The sequence below is a fragment of the Stegostoma tigrinum genome, chromosome 17, assembly GCF_030684315.1.
Source record: "Stegostoma tigrinum isolate sSteTig4 chromosome 17, sSteTig4.hap1, whole genome shotgun sequence".
Classification (NCBI taxonomy): Eukaryota; Metazoa; Chordata; class Chondrichthyes; order Orectolobiformes; family Stegostomatidae; genus Stegostoma; species Stegostoma tigrinum.
In genome coordinates this window covers 3,261,662-3,279,982 of record NC_081370.1, presented here as the reverse complement: position 1 = coordinate 3,279,982, position 18,321 = coordinate 3,261,662, and the positions used below count along the sequence as shown (strand labels likewise).

General features: G+C 40.7%; 1 protein-coding gene across 6 annotated transcripts in view; it reads right to left on the bottom strand.

Moving 5' to 3' along the window:
• The window catches only part of LOC125459246 (N-acetyl-beta-glucosaminyl-glycoprotein 4-beta-N-acetylgalactosaminyltransferase 1-like), a 660,984-nt gene that overhangs the window by 53,228 nt on the left and 589,435 nt on the right, over positions 1 to 18,321 (bottom strand). For all 6 annotated transcript variants that reach the window (XR_009446825.1, XM_048545435.2, XM_048545438.2 and 3 more), the window contains 2 exons: positions 4,031 to 4,131; positions 2,557 to 2,630 (listed from right to left, as the gene is read on the bottom strand). Coding sequence is in view for 5 of the 6 variants with exons in the window: in XM_048545435.2 (XP_048401392.1) it covers positions 2,557 to 2,630; positions 4,031 to 4,131 (175 nt within the window). In the remaining variant the exon portion in view is untranslated. The remainder of the gene's footprint in view (positions 1 to 2,556; positions 2,631 to 4,030; positions 4,132 to 18,321) is intronic.

Sequence of the window (18,321 nt, the reverse complement as noted above, 5' to 3'; positions counted from 1 at the left end):
AGCAGGTCCATGTAATCAATGTTTCACTGCACCATTGGTAATAGGCAAGTGAATTTACCATATTATGTCTCTTGACTCCTGGAAAAATCATTAGGTGAAACAGATGGAAATGTTGCCCACTGTTCTTTGCAAGATCTGGTTGCAGTCAGATGTAATGCCACTGTGACATTTGCAGCTACTGTTGGTGCCACTCTAGGCCTGGTATGAGGCCACAGGAGGTGTTGAAGAAGGGAGGCACATTCAAGTTGGTGAATCCAAGTCCTCTTAGGCATTGCTCTCGACTCAGCCAGAAGAATGAGGCATTCTTGCTGGAAGTTCTGCTGAGTAGAGGCTTCTGTGGCTGCTGCTCCTCCTCTGCCCAATTTGCAGAGCAATTCCCCTTTGCTGCTGTAGTGTTTGTCATGAGGTTAACCAGGTGGACCTCACTGAATCTGAATTCCCTGATTGGGGCTGTTAATCTTGTCCAATCAGACAGCCCTGGCTGACAGACATAAACAGGAGTGTCAGAGGTTCTGAGATAGTAGGGACTGCCAATGCTGGAGTCTGAGATAATAAGGTGTAGAGCTGGATGAACATAGCAGGCCAGGCAGCATCAGAGGAGCAGGAAGGGTCCAGACCTGAAATTTCAGCTTTCCTGATCCCCTGATGCTGCCTGGCCTGCTGGGTTCATCCAGCTCTACACCTTGTGTCAGAGGTTCTGTTCACTCTGACAGCTGGCTCTAAGGAAGCTGGATCAGTGTTAAAGACTCTCCATGTGTAAATAAAGGGTCACTTGGTGACAGGACACCAGTCTCTGTGGAGTTATTTCAGCATTAGTTGGTCATCTTAAGGCCCCTGAGGCTGCACAACAACTCCCAAATGTCATGTAGACTACATGCAAAAAAACCCTCTCCTTCCTGTTTGGATGCACAAATGCATCAACATATCGCTGAAAGCATTCTACATGACTTCCACCCCAACTTTGCAAGAGCAGAATTAAGGACAGGGCACCTTGCTTGCACTTGGATAGCTGGGCCTTTGAAATAACCCCAGCCCAGCACATTAATGCATATTCAGCTTTTTGGGATTTGCACAGACATCCACGAGATCTTCCTGAGCTATCGCAGAAGTGGCTGCAAACCCGTATTATTTTGGCTCAGGAATTTCTACAGTGCTGTAATCAGTGAGGGCATGGTGGCACCTCTGTTTTTAAAATTTTAAATCTTGCAGCACTTTTGCATCTAGTTGTACACCAAAAGATTGGGCAAGATTTTACCATGGGTTTTGGGACCCTGATGATGGGTGCTGATGGGGAATAATTCAACCGTTTCTTTCTTGCCCATTTCTATAGCTGATTCACTGACAGAATAAGAAAAGTTCCTTGAATAAGAGAGCACTTTGAAATTACACGTGTTCTGAGAATATGTTAAACCATTATAAGTTTCAGATACTGACTCACAAGGATATCAAGTAAGCGTTAGCTGGCTGAAAAAGTGCCTGGTAATAAACGTTGGTGAGGGTGTTGTATCACAACAAAGCCAATTTGCTCTTCATTGTTTATTCTAATTTTTTTAAAAACTTTTCCTTTCTGGCAGAGATTGGAGTTATTTTTTTTAAATGACCCGGTATGAAACACTTTCCATTTGTTCATCAAATAAGACAACAGCTAAAGCACAGAAGAAGCAAATCATCCAGTCCGATGTCTCTCTCCCTTTTCTCTGTGGTTTTTCACTCTCAGGTATTTATCTAAGTCTTTTTCCAAAGCTGCACAATGTCAGATCCTGCATAGATTTTCCCCATGTTGCTGATGGCTATTTTGTCAATTATTTTAAATTCAGTATGCTCTGGTTCACATCTTTCCTCTAATAGCAACAGTAACTACCTAACTACTTTGTCTCGAGTTCTCAGGACTTTAAATTTCCTCTCAACCTTCCCACCTTCTCCAATCTATCGTAGAGCAAGTCCTCATCATTTCCATAAATCTTTCAGGCACCCTCTCGATTCCACAGACTTGGACACAAAACTGCCTTGCTTTGAATTACTTGCGATGTCTGTTCATGAATCTGAGATCCTGTTTGTCTTTACAAGAACATACCTCAACCAGCTGTGTAACCTGAGATGTTATTTTGAGGTTGTTCACTGATGACTGCGTTGTGATTTGCAGATGGCTCCCGTGAAAGCCTTTGGACTTTACATCTGAATTAATGTTAGGGTATTACAGAGAGACTTGTGTTTTGCATTTGGCCTGGGCTGTGTACAGTTGGGCGCAAATGATGTCAATATGAGATGCGAACAGTGGGCACACATCAATATTTTCAAAATTTCTCTCTGTCCAAGAGCAGACCAAAGAAGCATATTCAGTATTCCTTGTATCTACTTTGATGTCACCTTGCGAAGTACAGTAATGAAAGAAAGAAATACAAAATTTTGTGGATTGACATTCCAAGAATGGGAGAAGACTCACATGCAATCTAAATATCTGCACTGACCTTTTGGACTGAAAGACCTGTTTCTGCACCATACATTCTATTCAGATCTAAATAAGAGCAGAAATCACTGGCTGGCTGGTATTCTTACCCTCTGGATTATCAAACAAGAATGGCTTGTCTTCTTCGTCTTCATCCATCTTCATGTACTTGTAAAATCCAAATCTATTGGGAAAGGAAGGACAGAAGTTTCCAATCAAAGTGTAGCTGAGAGTAACAAAGCTTCAGCAGCTTGTGATGCATACTGAACGGTGGAGAGAAATATATTTAAGGGACTGATCTCAAAAGTACCAATGTAACTGCTACAGGATGGATAATTATGAAGGAAGTTTAGATAAGAAGAAATATTTCAATTTACGCTCTCTTCTGTCTCTCCTGCAACATACCTACAGAGCTTCATTTGAACTCAGAATCTGTCATTTTTTCAGTATAGCGCTGCTACCAGATTGTTGGGAGAATGACAGTGAATACAGGAAATATGTTTGTGTGCAGTAAACAAATTCATCCACTGTATTTGCAAAAATAAATACATACATCCATTATCGAATTAGTTATCTGAACATTATTGATCAGAATGGAATAGAGGTCACAGAACAGTGAGAAAACAAGAGATGAGCAAACACATTTAATCATCACACTGTCACCAAGTAGGAATTTTACACATTTATAGCTGATTATAAAATTTGATATTCACTATGTTAATTTGCAGAAATGTTTAATTATGTTATGAGTTTCTGACTGCCCTTGTTTGCATTTTGAGCTGCAGGATTTTAAGTAAAGATGAGATTGTGATGATATGTTATTCAGACAATTGTTTGATGTGAGCTCTAAAATATACTCTATGCATTTAGTATACTCCAATATCTCATTGGCTGACAGGAATAGGATCAGATAGGTACTAAGGAATGTGATCAGGAGTGTGATCTATGGCATCCCAGCCTTCCTGTCAGTTACTGAGCGTCAGTTCTGTTGCAAAAGAAACGTATGGTATTAACTGCATGCAAATAAAGTAACCATAACTTCTACTGTACTTATTCTATTGACCATTGTTTCAACCAGGCATCAAGGGTTCTATGGGAGTGGAAGGGAATGTGGCTAAAAGGTCACAGTGCAGCTTCAGTCTTTTCAGACTGGTCAGGAGGCATCGTTGGAGATGGAGGGGTGGGGTGGAGTTTCTCAGGAGCTGGCCAAAGAAGTTAAAAAAAGCAGGCTGGGAAGTCAAAGTTACATCGAGGTTATATTTTCGAATTTGTTCACAGTCCAACTAGATACCAAAGTCTAGTCGCAAAGGTGATAGTTGGCAACTCAAATTGTAAGGCCATTTGTGACTTTATTAAAAAGTGCAGCACAAAAGCAGCAATAGCAGCATATGTTATGCATTTAAAGCAAAGTAGATGGGGGTTGCTAACAACATAAATTCCAGCTAGTGGATTAACCCCCAACTTTGCCTCAAACCCAAATAATTCTTCCTATTCAATACCTTATAAGAAATGTATGCTTTCCTGATTGTTTCAATCTAATGCCTGTGATGTTCTGTTTTTTAAACTGCACACATAGGTTCTTACTTTTCTAAATACAAAGGGCTCTCCCGGTAGAAGCACTTGTTCTCTGTTTCCATGTGAGTGAGCCTGGTGAAGTCATTTGGGTAGACATAGGACAAGTAGACCTGTAAGAAAACACAAGCAATCTGGTGAGGACTGTATTCATCCCTGGCATTGGTCTTTACTTAGAGATGTACAGCACAGACACAGACCCTTCGGACCAACTCATTCCTGCTGACCAGATATCTTTAATTAATCTAATTCCATTTGCCAGCATTTGGCCCATATCCTTCTAAATACTTCTTATTCATGTACCCAACCAGATGCCTTTTAAATATTGTAATTGTACCAGCCTCCACCACTTCCTCTGGCAGCTCATTCCATACACAGACCACCTTCTGTGTGAAAAATTTGCTCCTTAGGTCCCTTTTAAATCTTTCCCTCTCATCTTAAACCCTTTAAAACAATGTCTTCAAATTGCACTAACTGCACACAACGAAGAAAGTGAAATTCTGCTTCTAAACATTCTGGCTGTGAAGTTCAGTGAAGGTCCTAATGCAGTAGTTCTGGTCTATGTCAGGTCTGTCATTGTCTCACGATTTCTATTGTAAGACAAGTAGAACAGCTGCAGGGAAATTGCAGGGCGAATTTCTTCATATTGTTATAAATGGACTGTGCTTCTAATTAGTATCACTATTAGAATACAAAGACTTGAAATATCAGCTCTCCTGCCTCAGTTCAAAATGTCAACTTTCTTTTACGTAGAAGGAAAGAATCGAGTTTCTGTGGCTGCTATCTTCACTTCAGGATGTCCCAAAGCAAATAAAGTTATTTTTGAAGCGTAGGCATTGAAGTAGTGTAGGGATTAAGTGACCAATTTTCACACAGCAAAGCTATATAAAAGTAGCAAGGACTAACAACTAAATCTGATTTTAGTGATGAAGGTTGAGGGGTAAATATTGGCCGGGACACTGGTGGAGTGTCATGGGGTTTTTCATGTCCAACAGAATGGGGCTCAGAGATAATGGGAACTGCAGATGCTGGAGATTCCAAGATAATAAAATGTGAGGCTGGATGAACACAGCAGGCCAAGCAGCATCTCAGGAGCACAAAAGCTGACGTTTCGGGCCTAGACCCTTCATCAGAGAGCTTCATCAGAGAATGGGGCTCAGTCTCATTTGAAAGATAGCCCCTCCAGCAGTACTGCACTCCTCAGAAACACCAGCCGAGATTACATGTGTTAGTGCAGCTTGAACACACAATTCTCGTATTTCGATGCGAGAGTGCTACCATCTGTCCATGGTTCTCATCTTACATTGAAGGGGGTTTAACCCCATTAAAATCTTGCAGGTGCTCGGTTCCAATTCCTCTAACGTTTCACACTTTTTAACACTTATGACTTTGGAATGTGAAGCGTCAAAGCTATGTTTCTCATTGTTTTCACTGTGGTTACCATGTTGTCAGAATGTGGGATCACAACCATAAAATGTTATTCATTTTCAGTTGATCTAAAAAATTGAGGTCTTCAAAGCCACGAAGAGTTAGAATCAACTTAAATAGTGATACATTGTTTCTATTGTTCTGTGAGTCAGTATCATAGATTTATATGGTCTCGAAGAGACACTTTAGTCCCATTGACAAAATTACACTATTTCTTACACTAATCCCATTTTTCTGCATTAGGCTCATATCCTTGAATATTATGGCAGTACAAATGCACATTTGTGTATGTTTTAAATGTTGTGGGGTTTCCCACCTCAACTAACCTCCCGGGCAATGCATTCCAGACCCCACCATCCTCTGAGTGAAAGGTTGCTATCCTTAAATCCCCTCTTAGCCTTTTGCCTTTCACTTAAAATTGTGCCCCCTTGTTAGTGACCTGAAAGGGAATAGCTGCTCTGAACTCACTCCACCTATTCCAGTCGTAAGCTTATACACCTCCCTCAGATGCCCCCTCAACCTTCTCTACTCCAAAGAAAACAACATGATCTTATCCAGTCTCTCTTCAAAGCTGAAATGCTCCGTCCCAAAAACATCCTGGTGAGTGACCTCTACAGTTCCCCCAGCACAATCACATCCTTCCTACAGTGTAGTGACCAGGACTACACATGGTGTTCCAGCTATGGTCTAACCAAAGTCCTGTGCAGCTCCAGCATTATCTCTCTACATTCTTAATCTGTGTCACAACTGATAAAGGCAGATGTCCCATTTGCCTTCTTAACTATCCCATTAACCTGTCCTGCTGCCTCAGGGATCTGAGGACAAAGGTCCTTCTGGGCTTCCTAGGGTGTGGCCATTCGTTGAGTATTCCCATGTTTTGTTCCTTCTTCCAAAGTGACTCACCTCACTTTGCTCAGGAACAAATTCCATTTGCCACTGATCTGCCGATTTGAACAATCCATTTATATCTTCCTGTAATCTAACATCTTCCACCTCACTGTACACCACCTGGACAATCTTTGTGTCATCTGCAAACCTACTTATCATTCCCCCACATTCTCATCTACATCATTTATGAATATCACAAACAATAAGAAATTCAGCACAGTTTTCTGTGACACACTGGTGGGGGTGGGCGGGGGGGGAGCACAAACAAAAGCAAAGCCACCACAGGCTTATGAGAGATAATGGGAACTGCAGATGCTGGAGATTCCAAGATAATAAAATGTGAGGCTGGATGAACACAGCAGGCCAAGCAGCATCCGCTGCTTGGCCTGCTGTGTTCATCCAGCCTCACATTTTATTATCCAGGCTTATGAGACCTTTCTCATTGGAGAGAGAGACAACTGACGGTGTTTAACCTGAGGGTCATCATGCCTTAGGCAAGGTCCGTGGTTGACAAGAGGATCTCTTCATGGTAACTGCAACTGGGGAATTGGAGCCGTGCTGTTGGTGACACTCTGCATCACAAACCAGCCAATTCGACCTCCATGTCTAAAACACTTACACTCCTTTAATCTCTAGTTGCTCTAGTTCACATGTGACAAAACAGAAAACACTGAGGATGATGACGCTTGATAAATCAAGTTTAACTTTTGTTCAGAAAGTATTATAAAAGACCACAGGCACACCAACCTAATTGAGGAGATTTTAACTATTAAAAAATTTGGTTTGCACTACTATTATTTTCGGGGTATTTTTGAACTCATTCAGCCTCTCTGCTGCTTTCTGGCCTCCACCACAAAAGGCAAAGATAATATTTACGTCTCTTTGTCTCCAAGCAACATCGCACAAATTAATTAGTGATTGGTGAAGCAGGCTGAAAGGGTTGAATGGATTACTGTTCCTAATTTGGATGTTCCTAATGGACAGATTTCAATGATGTTTCACATACTAAGAGGGTAGGGAGAACTGATTAGTTTTTGATGAAGGTGCAGGTTCAGATCTTGGAATTTCGATGTTGGGAGATGGGACAATGCCTTTTTCTTTTCGAATGTTGAGGGTTATTTGATGTAAAATGTTGATTAATTAGGAATGTTTCAGACTGTCTGAGCTGCTTCATTGCAATTTGTTAAACTGTCAAACTGCCAGCAGAACGTTCCAAGTAGGTTGTTGGACGTCAGTTGCCTTGAAACTCCACAATGAGATGGAAGCACTTAAAAAACATCTCAATTGTAGAGCAGCAACCATAGGGAGAAAGGTCTCAATGAAGGGCTATTCAGTTGTAATAACACAGAGTTAACTCAGTGTGACAGATGCATGTGTTCTACTAAGTATCTGCTTACTGACACTTCGAGTCTACTTTTGAAATCCTTTTTTTTGAGTTGCTGATGCCTCAATTTATTTTTAAGAGTAATTATCTTCAATGATTGACAGAAACCAATGAGATCTGCTGTTCTAGATGCTTTTTAACTGTGTAGAAATCACCAACAAATAACAGAGTGTCTACTGACACCAGTATGTCAACTAATGAGCCGGAGGTGAGGCAAGATTTATGGCACGGCTCAAATACAGTCTATTTACTCAGCAAACAGTACAAGCCAGTAAACTGTCTAGTCGGTCCATCTATTTTGGAAGAGTTTCTGAAAAATGCAGCAAACAGAATTCATGGCCCAAACTGCAGCAACTCAGCCTGTTAAAAGCAAGTGAGTCCTCCAGCAAAGTGTCATGAATGATGGATGGATACATACAAATTGCGTTGCATGAATCATGCTCGTGAGCTCATTATCAACCACTCACAGGCATCCTGGAGTGATCAAATCATTTCATTCTGTCTGGGAATAGTGCTGACAGTATTCTAGCATCCTTCAAAACAGGAAGAAAGGATGCTCATTTTGATTGACAATTAGATTGAAGACAAATAGGAATAATTAGTTACCCTCAGACCAAGCCTGTGCTCAGAAGGCATTCGAAACAGCCGCTTTAGGAGGTGTTGGATGGAGTGAGGGGCTAGGCTGGAGTGAGAGGGTGAGTACGTAGAACAAAGTTGCTGCAGAATCCTGAACCATCACAGCTAGACCATCACTTTTTGGCCACAATACAATTGAGAGGATATAGAGGCAACAATGATTATTTAAGGCACCAGGGATTTAAATTATGAAAAGAAGTTAACAGCATTGGAGTTGTGTCCTTTGAGAATGAGTCGAGCTGGAGGTAAGCTCATTGAAGCTTTTGAGACGATGATGGGAAATGCATAAAGTCAAGGCAGACAAAATGTCAATTAAACTTTGCATGAATTATGCATGAGGAGATCAGGATGAGAAGTCAGGTGAAAACAGAGTATTGAAATCAATTAACTGAAGGATATTGAAGCAACAGGTAAAAATGGCTTGAGTGGTTAATTAGTCACTGTAGGTGTCTGGAGAAAGAGAAGGGCATTGTAATATGTCCCGAGGGCTCTATAGGCATATAATCAGATAAAAATTGACACTGAGCTAAGGTAAAATAAAATGAAGGATGATTGAATATTGGTCATGATCAAATGACTGGAATACAAAGGGTGGACGTTATATCACTGTCATGCAGAGCTCTGTTTAAACTCCATTAGTTAGGATGGCATTCATTTCTGGAGACTGCACCACATGAAGGATAGATGAGTCTCGGACTGGTTGATACTGGGGCGAAAGGGATGAAATGATGAGGACAGGTTGCACGGTCTAGGTTCATATTTCTTCAACAGAAATGATTAAGGCAAGATCTAAATAAGGCATTTCAATGATTTGAGAGGTAAGATGGAGAGAAATTCCATGCTTTGGTGGGAGAGCCTAGAATAAACAGGATTAACCTTAAAACTAAAGTAAGGGCAGAAGTTACAAAGCACTTCATCATATAAAAGCAATGGAAATCTGAGACTCTCATCCCCAAAACATTCTGAGGTTGGATCATTAAAAAAAATTAAACTGAAAAAGTACCAGTGATTTTTTGTTAAGAACAGAAAGAAATTGGGAGCCTAAGTAGCTAGATTGAGTCACAGTGCAGTTCTAATGAGTGGGAAAACAGGTTTGGATGATGCATGACCCATTCCTTAGCTTATGTTTCTTTCTAGGTTCTAGAAATTGCACGAAGATACCTTTCCAAAAGCATGGTCAACAAGTAGGTTTTAAATCTTAAGAGCACGGAAACAGGAAGTTGAGGGAGAATCTGAGAGCTTATATGGCTGAAGGCTTATCTGCCAATCATTCAGCAAAGAAAATGATTGATGCCCAAGAGGTTCGAACTGTAAGAAACATATTACGAGCGGGGGAATTCAAGACTTTTTTTTAAGGTGCAAGGAGAAAGATTTAAAAAGGGTCCTGAGGGATAATTGGTCACACAGAAGTGGTAGATGCAGATATAGTCCCAACATTTAAAACACATTTGGACGAGTACCTGACTAGGAAAGGTTTAGAGGGATATGGGCCAAATGCAGGCAAGTGGGACTAGCTGAGTTTGGGAAACTTGGTCAGCATAGATGAGTTGGACTGAAGGGTTAGTTTCTATTCTATATGACTCCACGTAACACAGTATCGTTGCCAGTGGTTCAACTAGTATTCATAGTGTATCAAATTTTGGAAGTTGTTATTCGAAGCAAATCAGAAACAATGATGAAATAAGGATGAAGTTCAATGCTTTTACGAAGTTTTCATCCTTGTTCTTTCTATGCTGCCACTACAGCCCCTACTCCTCTCTCAGCACCATTCAACAAAAACAAAAACTCATTGTACCAGCTCCTTCCTTAAGATCACTCCCCTTCAGACCCTTACAAATTTATGACTCCATCAGTTTTCTCAGACAGCTCCTTGGGCTCAATAGTGACTTGTTTTCACTCTGGTTCAATTGGTCCTGACCTGGCTGCCAAGTCCAACACACAATCTGCAGATTTGCTCGTCAGATGGTGCCTGTAGCGTTAGGCAGATGCAATACTTTCAAGTTTGTGCACTCTTTGCAGTTGCTTCAGTTTTGCCTCTATGTGTTCCTGATTACATCTCTTGACCTGTTCAGTGCTTTACTGAATGCACCTCCTCTGTTTCAGGTGGTCATATGCCATGGACTCCCAAGAGCCAGCAGATGTTTGAGAACATCCTTAAATCCCGAAGTCTGTCACTATTTTGGCTCACTCTTCCTCTTTCAAGTAACTAATTGGTAAAAAACAACACAACTATGAGTCCTCGGATTGAATGCTTCTTTTATCATTTCTTACTACTTTTCTAATTTTAGCGTCTATTTCACACTGCTGAGATACAGAGATGAGCTGCTACTGTCACGCTGCAACATTACAGCGATCAGTCAGAATTCAAAACCCCTGGTCATATCACTTCTAATGAATCAGCATTGTCATGATCTCAAAAAGATTGCTTTAATTATGTGGGTCATTTGGCTTTATTATGCTTTTAACAGCACACTGCCAGAGGGGGGCAGTAATGACCATGACATGAAGAATAAATTAGTTATGGCTTCAATGGCAGTGAACACTACACCAACTGCAGTGATTATTCCTTTATGGGTATCGCAGTAAAACTCCAGCGCTCTCACTGTTTAAAGTACAACAAAATCGTTAGTTAAATGGAAGGGCAGAAAAGTTTGAATGCCGAGGAAAGGGGCTGGTCCTGCTGGGAAAGCTGTAGGGAGGAGAGGGATGCAACAATTCCGTAGAATCTATTCATTTTGGCGCCTGTGTTTAACCAAAGAAACCACGCGATGGAATAACCTATGAGTGAAGTATTTCAGCAAGGTTTGTTCAGACTGTGACACATCCAGGGCAATTACACTATGCTTCCACTTTGTGCTAAAACCTACTTCATAAAACAGTTCCAAACAGATCAAAATTATTGCTGTGATATAGCTTACTAGTGTTTGTCCATGGCATGCAATTTTTAAAGAGCAAATGCTTATCTTAAAAATAAAAATTAGACCTCTATTGTTGGCAAGGTAGGACAGTTCATACATGGCAGAAATGCATAGAACTCTACACATTAAAAAAACATAGTATATAGACTTGGCACCACCACTGGTTTTTTTTTAAACAAACATGGACTTTTAAAATCTCCAGTGAAGTATTGAAGGAGTGCTACACTCAGAGAGGTGCTGTCCTTCAATTCTGTGACCCAGACTTGCAATGAAAGCGTAAGCTTTGTTCTAAATATAAACCAAATATGTTCAGGGAAGCAAGACAGTCTGCTGCCTTGGACAGGGAGCAGGGCAGACACTATCTTGCTGGGTGCTCGGCAGATTTTTCAGTTGAATGGGGCACATAGGCAGGGAAATTGATTCTGAAAGAGCACATGTCAATTAGCCCTTGTCAAACGGAGGAAAGCTCACATTGACTGTGATTTATTAGCTGGTACAATTTGCTTTGATCGTATAGCCTGTGACTTTTATGGTCATAACTGTTCCTTTACACACTGTAGGAAGAGAAATACATTGTTTAATTTCCCTCTTACATCACTGTAGTAAATATAAACAAGCCGTGCGTGTATTGGGACACTTATATGTTTTCATTACGAACCAGATGTTTGGTCCACCCTCCATGTCATTGTTTTCTTGTGCCTGTCACAAGACATGTAGACATGTATCTCTCCCTCTCTTACATTTACACACACAGATGTGGTTAAAATATCTTCCTCAAAATATTTCCTTATATTTGGCTACAAGGATGGTTTCAACAAAGCCAGACTGCCAGCTCAGAACAAAAACAACAAGCTGTTTAGAAAATACCCGTTCTTTGAAGAATAAGTCACCGCTAACAGTCTGAAAATTTACATTTATTTCATCTATGTCACCAAACGTAAGCAGACCAAGGTCATATTTTAACTCCCAACTTTAGGGATGCAACATACAGTGTTAAATGTTAGCATTTGAGGTCTTTTCATGATTCCTTCACAGATCTCTATAGAAAATGTAATATTTCAATCAAAAGGACAAATTGTAATTTATTTCAAGATCAGTGCCTTACCTGCAATATCAAAACCTCTACCATCTCTTTAGATCCAGAAGTTTATAATGGAAATAAAGAAATATAAAGCTGAGGAAAAGATTGACTTAATTTAAATCTTGCTTTTCCAGTAACTTTGGCTCAGTATTTACTGTTTCAAAAAGGTTCCATTTATCCAAATATATTCAAATTCTGCTCATTGATTCAGAACGTCCGACCACTCTAAACTTCCATAATGCAGAAGAACTTCTGGAAAGTGTCACAGTTACAACTGATAAAGAAGGAAATGTTTCTTAGATGTGGTAATTTACATTGAAGCCCTGTAAAGTTAGCTCAAATTGCATGCACTCTGTCCCATTCTGGTGATGTTATACAAAACAGGCTTAGTTAAAATTGCACGGAATGATTCCAAGTCGCTTTCACTGGAATACTAATGGTATGTTAGACATTTTGCAGGTATCCTGAAAACGCCTTAAAAATACTAATCATTGGGAAATTTTCAATGTTGACAAAGTACCCGTACAACCATATGTTTTGAATTAACACTATTACAATGTTGAAAGATAATCTACCTTAAAATGTTCACAGCAGCTAGTTCATAAATGTATTACTCTGTTTAAACAGAAACGGTTAAAAGCTAAAAAGATTCAAGTTGAATGATACATTGGATGCAGATTAATATGACTGCATTCAAGCAGCTGAATTTTCCCAACGTTACTTGGGAACCAGAGGTGAAAAGCCCACTCAATGTCACTGTACATCGTCTGGATGAATTCAGCAGGAAGCAAGCAAATAATGTCTTGCTTTTGGGATGAATGTTCAAATAGGGGAGAGTCAAGGCGTTCAGGAGGCAAGAGTCTGTCAGTCACCAATGTGTCTGCATGCAAAGTGTACCATTACCAAGAGTGCACTCATGGAGACCAACAAGTGAGGCATCGTGAGGGGGCAACTGAGCACACCCTCCGCCCAGATTCTGCTGGAGTGGGTGAGAACATGGAAGAAGGTGTTATTTCTGCAGAGTGGTAGCAAGAGGCCTGCAATCCCCTTGCAAGAAATTGCCAGTGCACCCACTTCCAAGACAACATCTCACTCATCACCTTTTTGATCACCAGCAGATTTAATTCACAAAAGAAAACATGATTCTGTTACCGTTGCCTTGATGGAACTTGAGGTTCAAACGTTAGTGATTTGACGGATTACCAAATTTAGGGAAGTTGTAAAGAAGCTGGTTTTTCACAAGCAGGGAAACCATTAAAATGGAACTAAGAAGTCTAAGAAAGGTTAAGTGCTTATTTCAAGTGTAACCACAATGTATATTGTGGCTGATGGATTAATAGCTTGAGTACAGAGAAAAAGAGGGCACAGTATAATTGTACAGGGAAATAAACACAGATCCTTATCGTGTCCTTAGGCTATAGCAAAATGCATCACGGCTAGTTAATTGCTTTACAAAGTGCAGTCACAATTGTAATAAAGCAAGCCAGGAAAATATTTGGATATAGCAAGGCTTTCCACAAACATAGTCTGTTTTTGGTGGCATTTATATGGGTGGATGTAAATGATCGCATGGGACTGTTACGAAGAAGAGCATGCCACTCATTGCTGGTATCTTGGCCAACAACTCTGCTTTAGATGTCACACAGAAAGCACCCAGATTGTCACAATGATATTTACAGTTAGGCTGTGGCGTTCTGCTATTGTCACTGGACTAGTAACCCAGAGCCCCAGGTTTGCGGTCTGGGGACATAGGTTCAAATCCCAACATGGCAGATGGTGAAAGTTGACTTCAACAAAATATGTAATTAAGAAGTCAGTTTAACAGTGACGACATAATCACTGTCAATTGTTGTAAACAAAACCCATTTGGTTTGCTGATGGCCTTTATTGGTACCTTGCCCTCACTGGACTCAAAATTGTCAAAAAATGGTTGACACCAGCTCCTGCCCTTTGAAATGGGCTAGATCGTAAATCAGCTCAAGGGCAATTAAGGATAGGTCGTAAATGTCAGACTTGCTACTGATGCCTCTCGCACACATAAGAATAAAAATGAGTTGTGGAGAATTTTTTTGTTTAGATTTTGATTTTTGTTGTATAGGACTTTGGTTCGACCACACTTGGAATACTGCGTACAGCTCTGGTCGCCACATTACCAAAAGGATGTGCATGCTTTAGAGAGGGTGCAGAGGAGGTTCACCAGGATGCTAGCTATGAAGGGACGTTGAGTAGATTAGGATTATTTACATTAGCAAGAATGACGTTGAAGGGGGAACCAGATTGAGGTCTACAAAATCATGAGGTATAGACAGGGTGGATAGCAAGAAGCTTTTTCCCTAGAGTGGGGATTCAATTACTAGGGGGTCACAGTTTCAAGGTGAGAGGGGAAAAGTTTAAGGGAGATATGCATGGAAAGTTCTTTACACAGAGGGTGGTGGGTGCTTGGGATGCGTTGCCAGCAGAGGTGGGCACGATAGCGTCATTTAAGATGTATCTAGACAGATACATGAATGGACAAGGAGCAGAGGGATACAGATTCTTGGAAAATAAGTGACAGGTTTAGATAGAGGATCTGGATCGGCGCAGGCTTGGAGGGCCGAAGGGCCTGTTGCTGTGCTGTAATTTTCGTTGTTCGTTGTTATTAAACAGTATCATGGGATCTTACATATTCACCTGAGAGGAGAGGGGTATCTCAGCTGAATCTGTGAACAGTGATTGGAAAAGCTTCGACAATGGAAGTGCACCAGTTAATAATAATTGACAGTTAACTTCCAGGTCCAATGATATTCATTGTTAACACGGTACGGCTGTCAAGCCGAAAATCTGTTCCGCTTATCACACAAAGGTTAAAAGGTGAATGGATTTCAGTGCCAGCATGACACCAGGTATGTAGGCTGGATGTCCCAAAGACCAACAGATCATATCAGACACAGCAAATCCCTTTGACTGTGCAAAATAAGCAAGATACTGACCACACCCAACCAGCCCATACTTGCAAAACTCATAAAATATGCTCAATATTAGATGTGATTCTACAATTATGCAACATTTTTAGATAATCCTGAATGTGCAAAGAACCATGACGACAAGCGATTTTGGATAGTGGTATGATTTATTTGCATGTAACGGAAGCATCTTTGGAAACAAAGAACAGTATAGCACAAAGACAGGCCTTTTGGCCCACTGAGCCTGCCCTGACACATGATGCCTTTCTAAACTAAAAACCTTTTGCCTCTATCTAGTCCATATCCCTCTAATCCCTGCCTTGTTATGTTTCTGACAAGATGTCTCTTAAACATTGCTATTGTATTTGTTGCCATCACATCCTCTGACAGCACATTTACCATGCCACCAAGTAAAAAACATGTCCTTTAAACTGACCCTTTTGGCCTTAAACACATGTCCCTTCCCTGGGAAAAAGACTATCCATTCTGTCCACGACTCTCATAATTTTGTAATCTTCTATCAGATCGCCCCTCAGCCTCTGACATACAAGCGAAAACAAACCAAGTTTGTCCAATCTCTCCTCATGACTAATACCCTCCAAAACAGGCAACATCTTGGTAAACTTTTTCTGTACCCTGTCCAAAATCAGTACCTCCTTCTGGCAGCGTTTTGACCTAGAACTGCACACAATACTCCAAATGCGGTCCAACTAAAGTTTGATACAGCTGCAAGATACTTGCCAATTTTTATATTCTACACCCCAGTCAAAGAAGGCAAGCATGCCTTGCATCTTCTTGATTATCTAATCCGCTTTTGTTGTCACTTTCAGAAAGCTATGAGCCTGTGTACCTAGATCCCTCTGTATATTAATTCTTGCTATTTAGTGTATACTTCCCTCCAGCATTCGACCTTCCAAAATGCAACCCCTCATATTTGTCCAGATTGAATTCCATCTGCTGTTTCTCGGGCTAGGTTTTCAGCTATCTACAATCTGCTGTATCCTCTGGCAATCCGCTTCGCTACCCACAGCATTCCCAACCTTTATGTCATCTGCAAACTTACTAATCATACCATTCTCCTCCAAAATCATTTCTATATTTATTAGAAACAACAGGGGTCCAAGCACTGATCCCTGAAGAATAGCACTGGTCATGACCTTCAGTCAGAAAACACCCTTCCACCACTACTCTCTGTCTTTTATGGCCAAGCCAGTTCTGTATTCATCCTACCAGCTCACTGCGGATCCCATGTGACTTTGCCTTTTGTATCAGCCTGCCATGAGGGACCTTGTCAAAGGCTTTGCTGAAGTCCGCAGAGAGAACATCTACCACTCAGCCCTCTGCAATTATCTTTGCCACTTCGTCAAAAAGTTCAAACAAGTTTATGCGACATAACCACCCCCACCCAAATCCATGTGACCTATCACTGATAAATCCATATTTTTCTGAAATGTGTGCAAAAGAACATACACATATTGTGTCTGTTTCAACTCAATCAAATTGGTCACAGCCTTGTGTTGTATCTTTACTTCGAGCAATAACTTGACAAATTGGAGTCAAACTGCCTAGTTTGAAATTTAAACAAAATTTGGCCCTTACCTGTCCATTATCATAAATTGATGCATTCTCTCTGAAAAATAATCGCTGCCAATCTGAATCTGTTTGGCAGATTATCATTGTGCTCTTACATTGTACACAAGTATACAATATTTCCCCCAAACTGGCAGTCTTATGAATTGTCCTGAATTCAGCAAGATGAATTTTTTTGATAAAATGGGCCCTTTTCAGGAATTAATACTTTGATAACACAGCATTGATTTGGATTTTTATTTGTCGCTCCATTGTTGCATCAGGCAACTATGAGCTGGGTTTAAGTTTTGCCTGTTCCGATATTGTCAATTTGGCTTGGCTCGCCAGTGATATCATTTGTTTAGGTTATTATGAACAGTTCAAATGTGAGCTAGAGATAAATCAAGAAAACTCTAGACATTATTGGTAGATCCCCAACTAATTTTCTGAAGTTGCTTGCCACTTCAACACACCACTATGTTCCCTGGCCAACAGCTCTCTCTCGGGCTTGTCGTAGTGCTCCAGTGAAGCTCAGTGCAAGCTGGAAGAACAGCACCTCATTTTCCACCTGGGGACCCTGCAGCCTTCTGGACTTAATATCGAATTCAACACTTTTGAACGCCTTTCCCTCACACCCACGTACGCATTTAGCATCACATGGGCTGCTACCACATACTACCCATCGTCAGCACTAATAGTCCCCATTAGCAGCTATTGATTCCCCCAGACTGAACTTTAACCACTCGTTTGTCTGCGTAACTGTTTCTCTCTCTCTTTGGGCTCCATCTCCACCTGTCATTTACTCTCCCCCTACCCCACCTTCTGTCTAAAAACCATTCTTTTCCCCAGTTACCATCAGTTCTGCGGAAGGGTCACCGGACCCAAAACGTTAACTCTGATTTCTCCCCACAGATGCAGCCAGACCTGCTGGGATTTTCCAGCAACTTATGTTTTTGTTCCTGATTTACAGCATCCGCAGATCTTTTGGCTTTCAGAGGAGAGTGGTCATGGGTTCAGAGGGGGTTACGGCGAAGAGTGAAAGGACAGGACATGAACTGTATTTGGATGGTGAGGAGATTATGATAATGCTGACTGACATTCACTTTGTGATTTTTCACTGCAGCAATCTCATGTAATAGCAGAAGGGAGACCGTCAGATAGAGCCAAATAGTTTGGTGACCCTATTTGCTGTTACTTGGTGGAGTCATCTCAGACAGCTGTTCCAAAAATTTATAAGACATTATATCTTCTTTTAATTCAGAATGAATTTGTAAAATAAAAAAATGTAACGTTTTGTAACATATGTATTTGACCTTTCAGCAAATGTGGTACAAACAAGGCTAGCTGCACTCTATAGAAGTTGTGTAGCAAATGAAAATTATAATATTTTATTAAAAACAACAAATCTGTCTTTAAATTGGACACAGAATCTTACAAAATGACTTCCAGAAGTCACT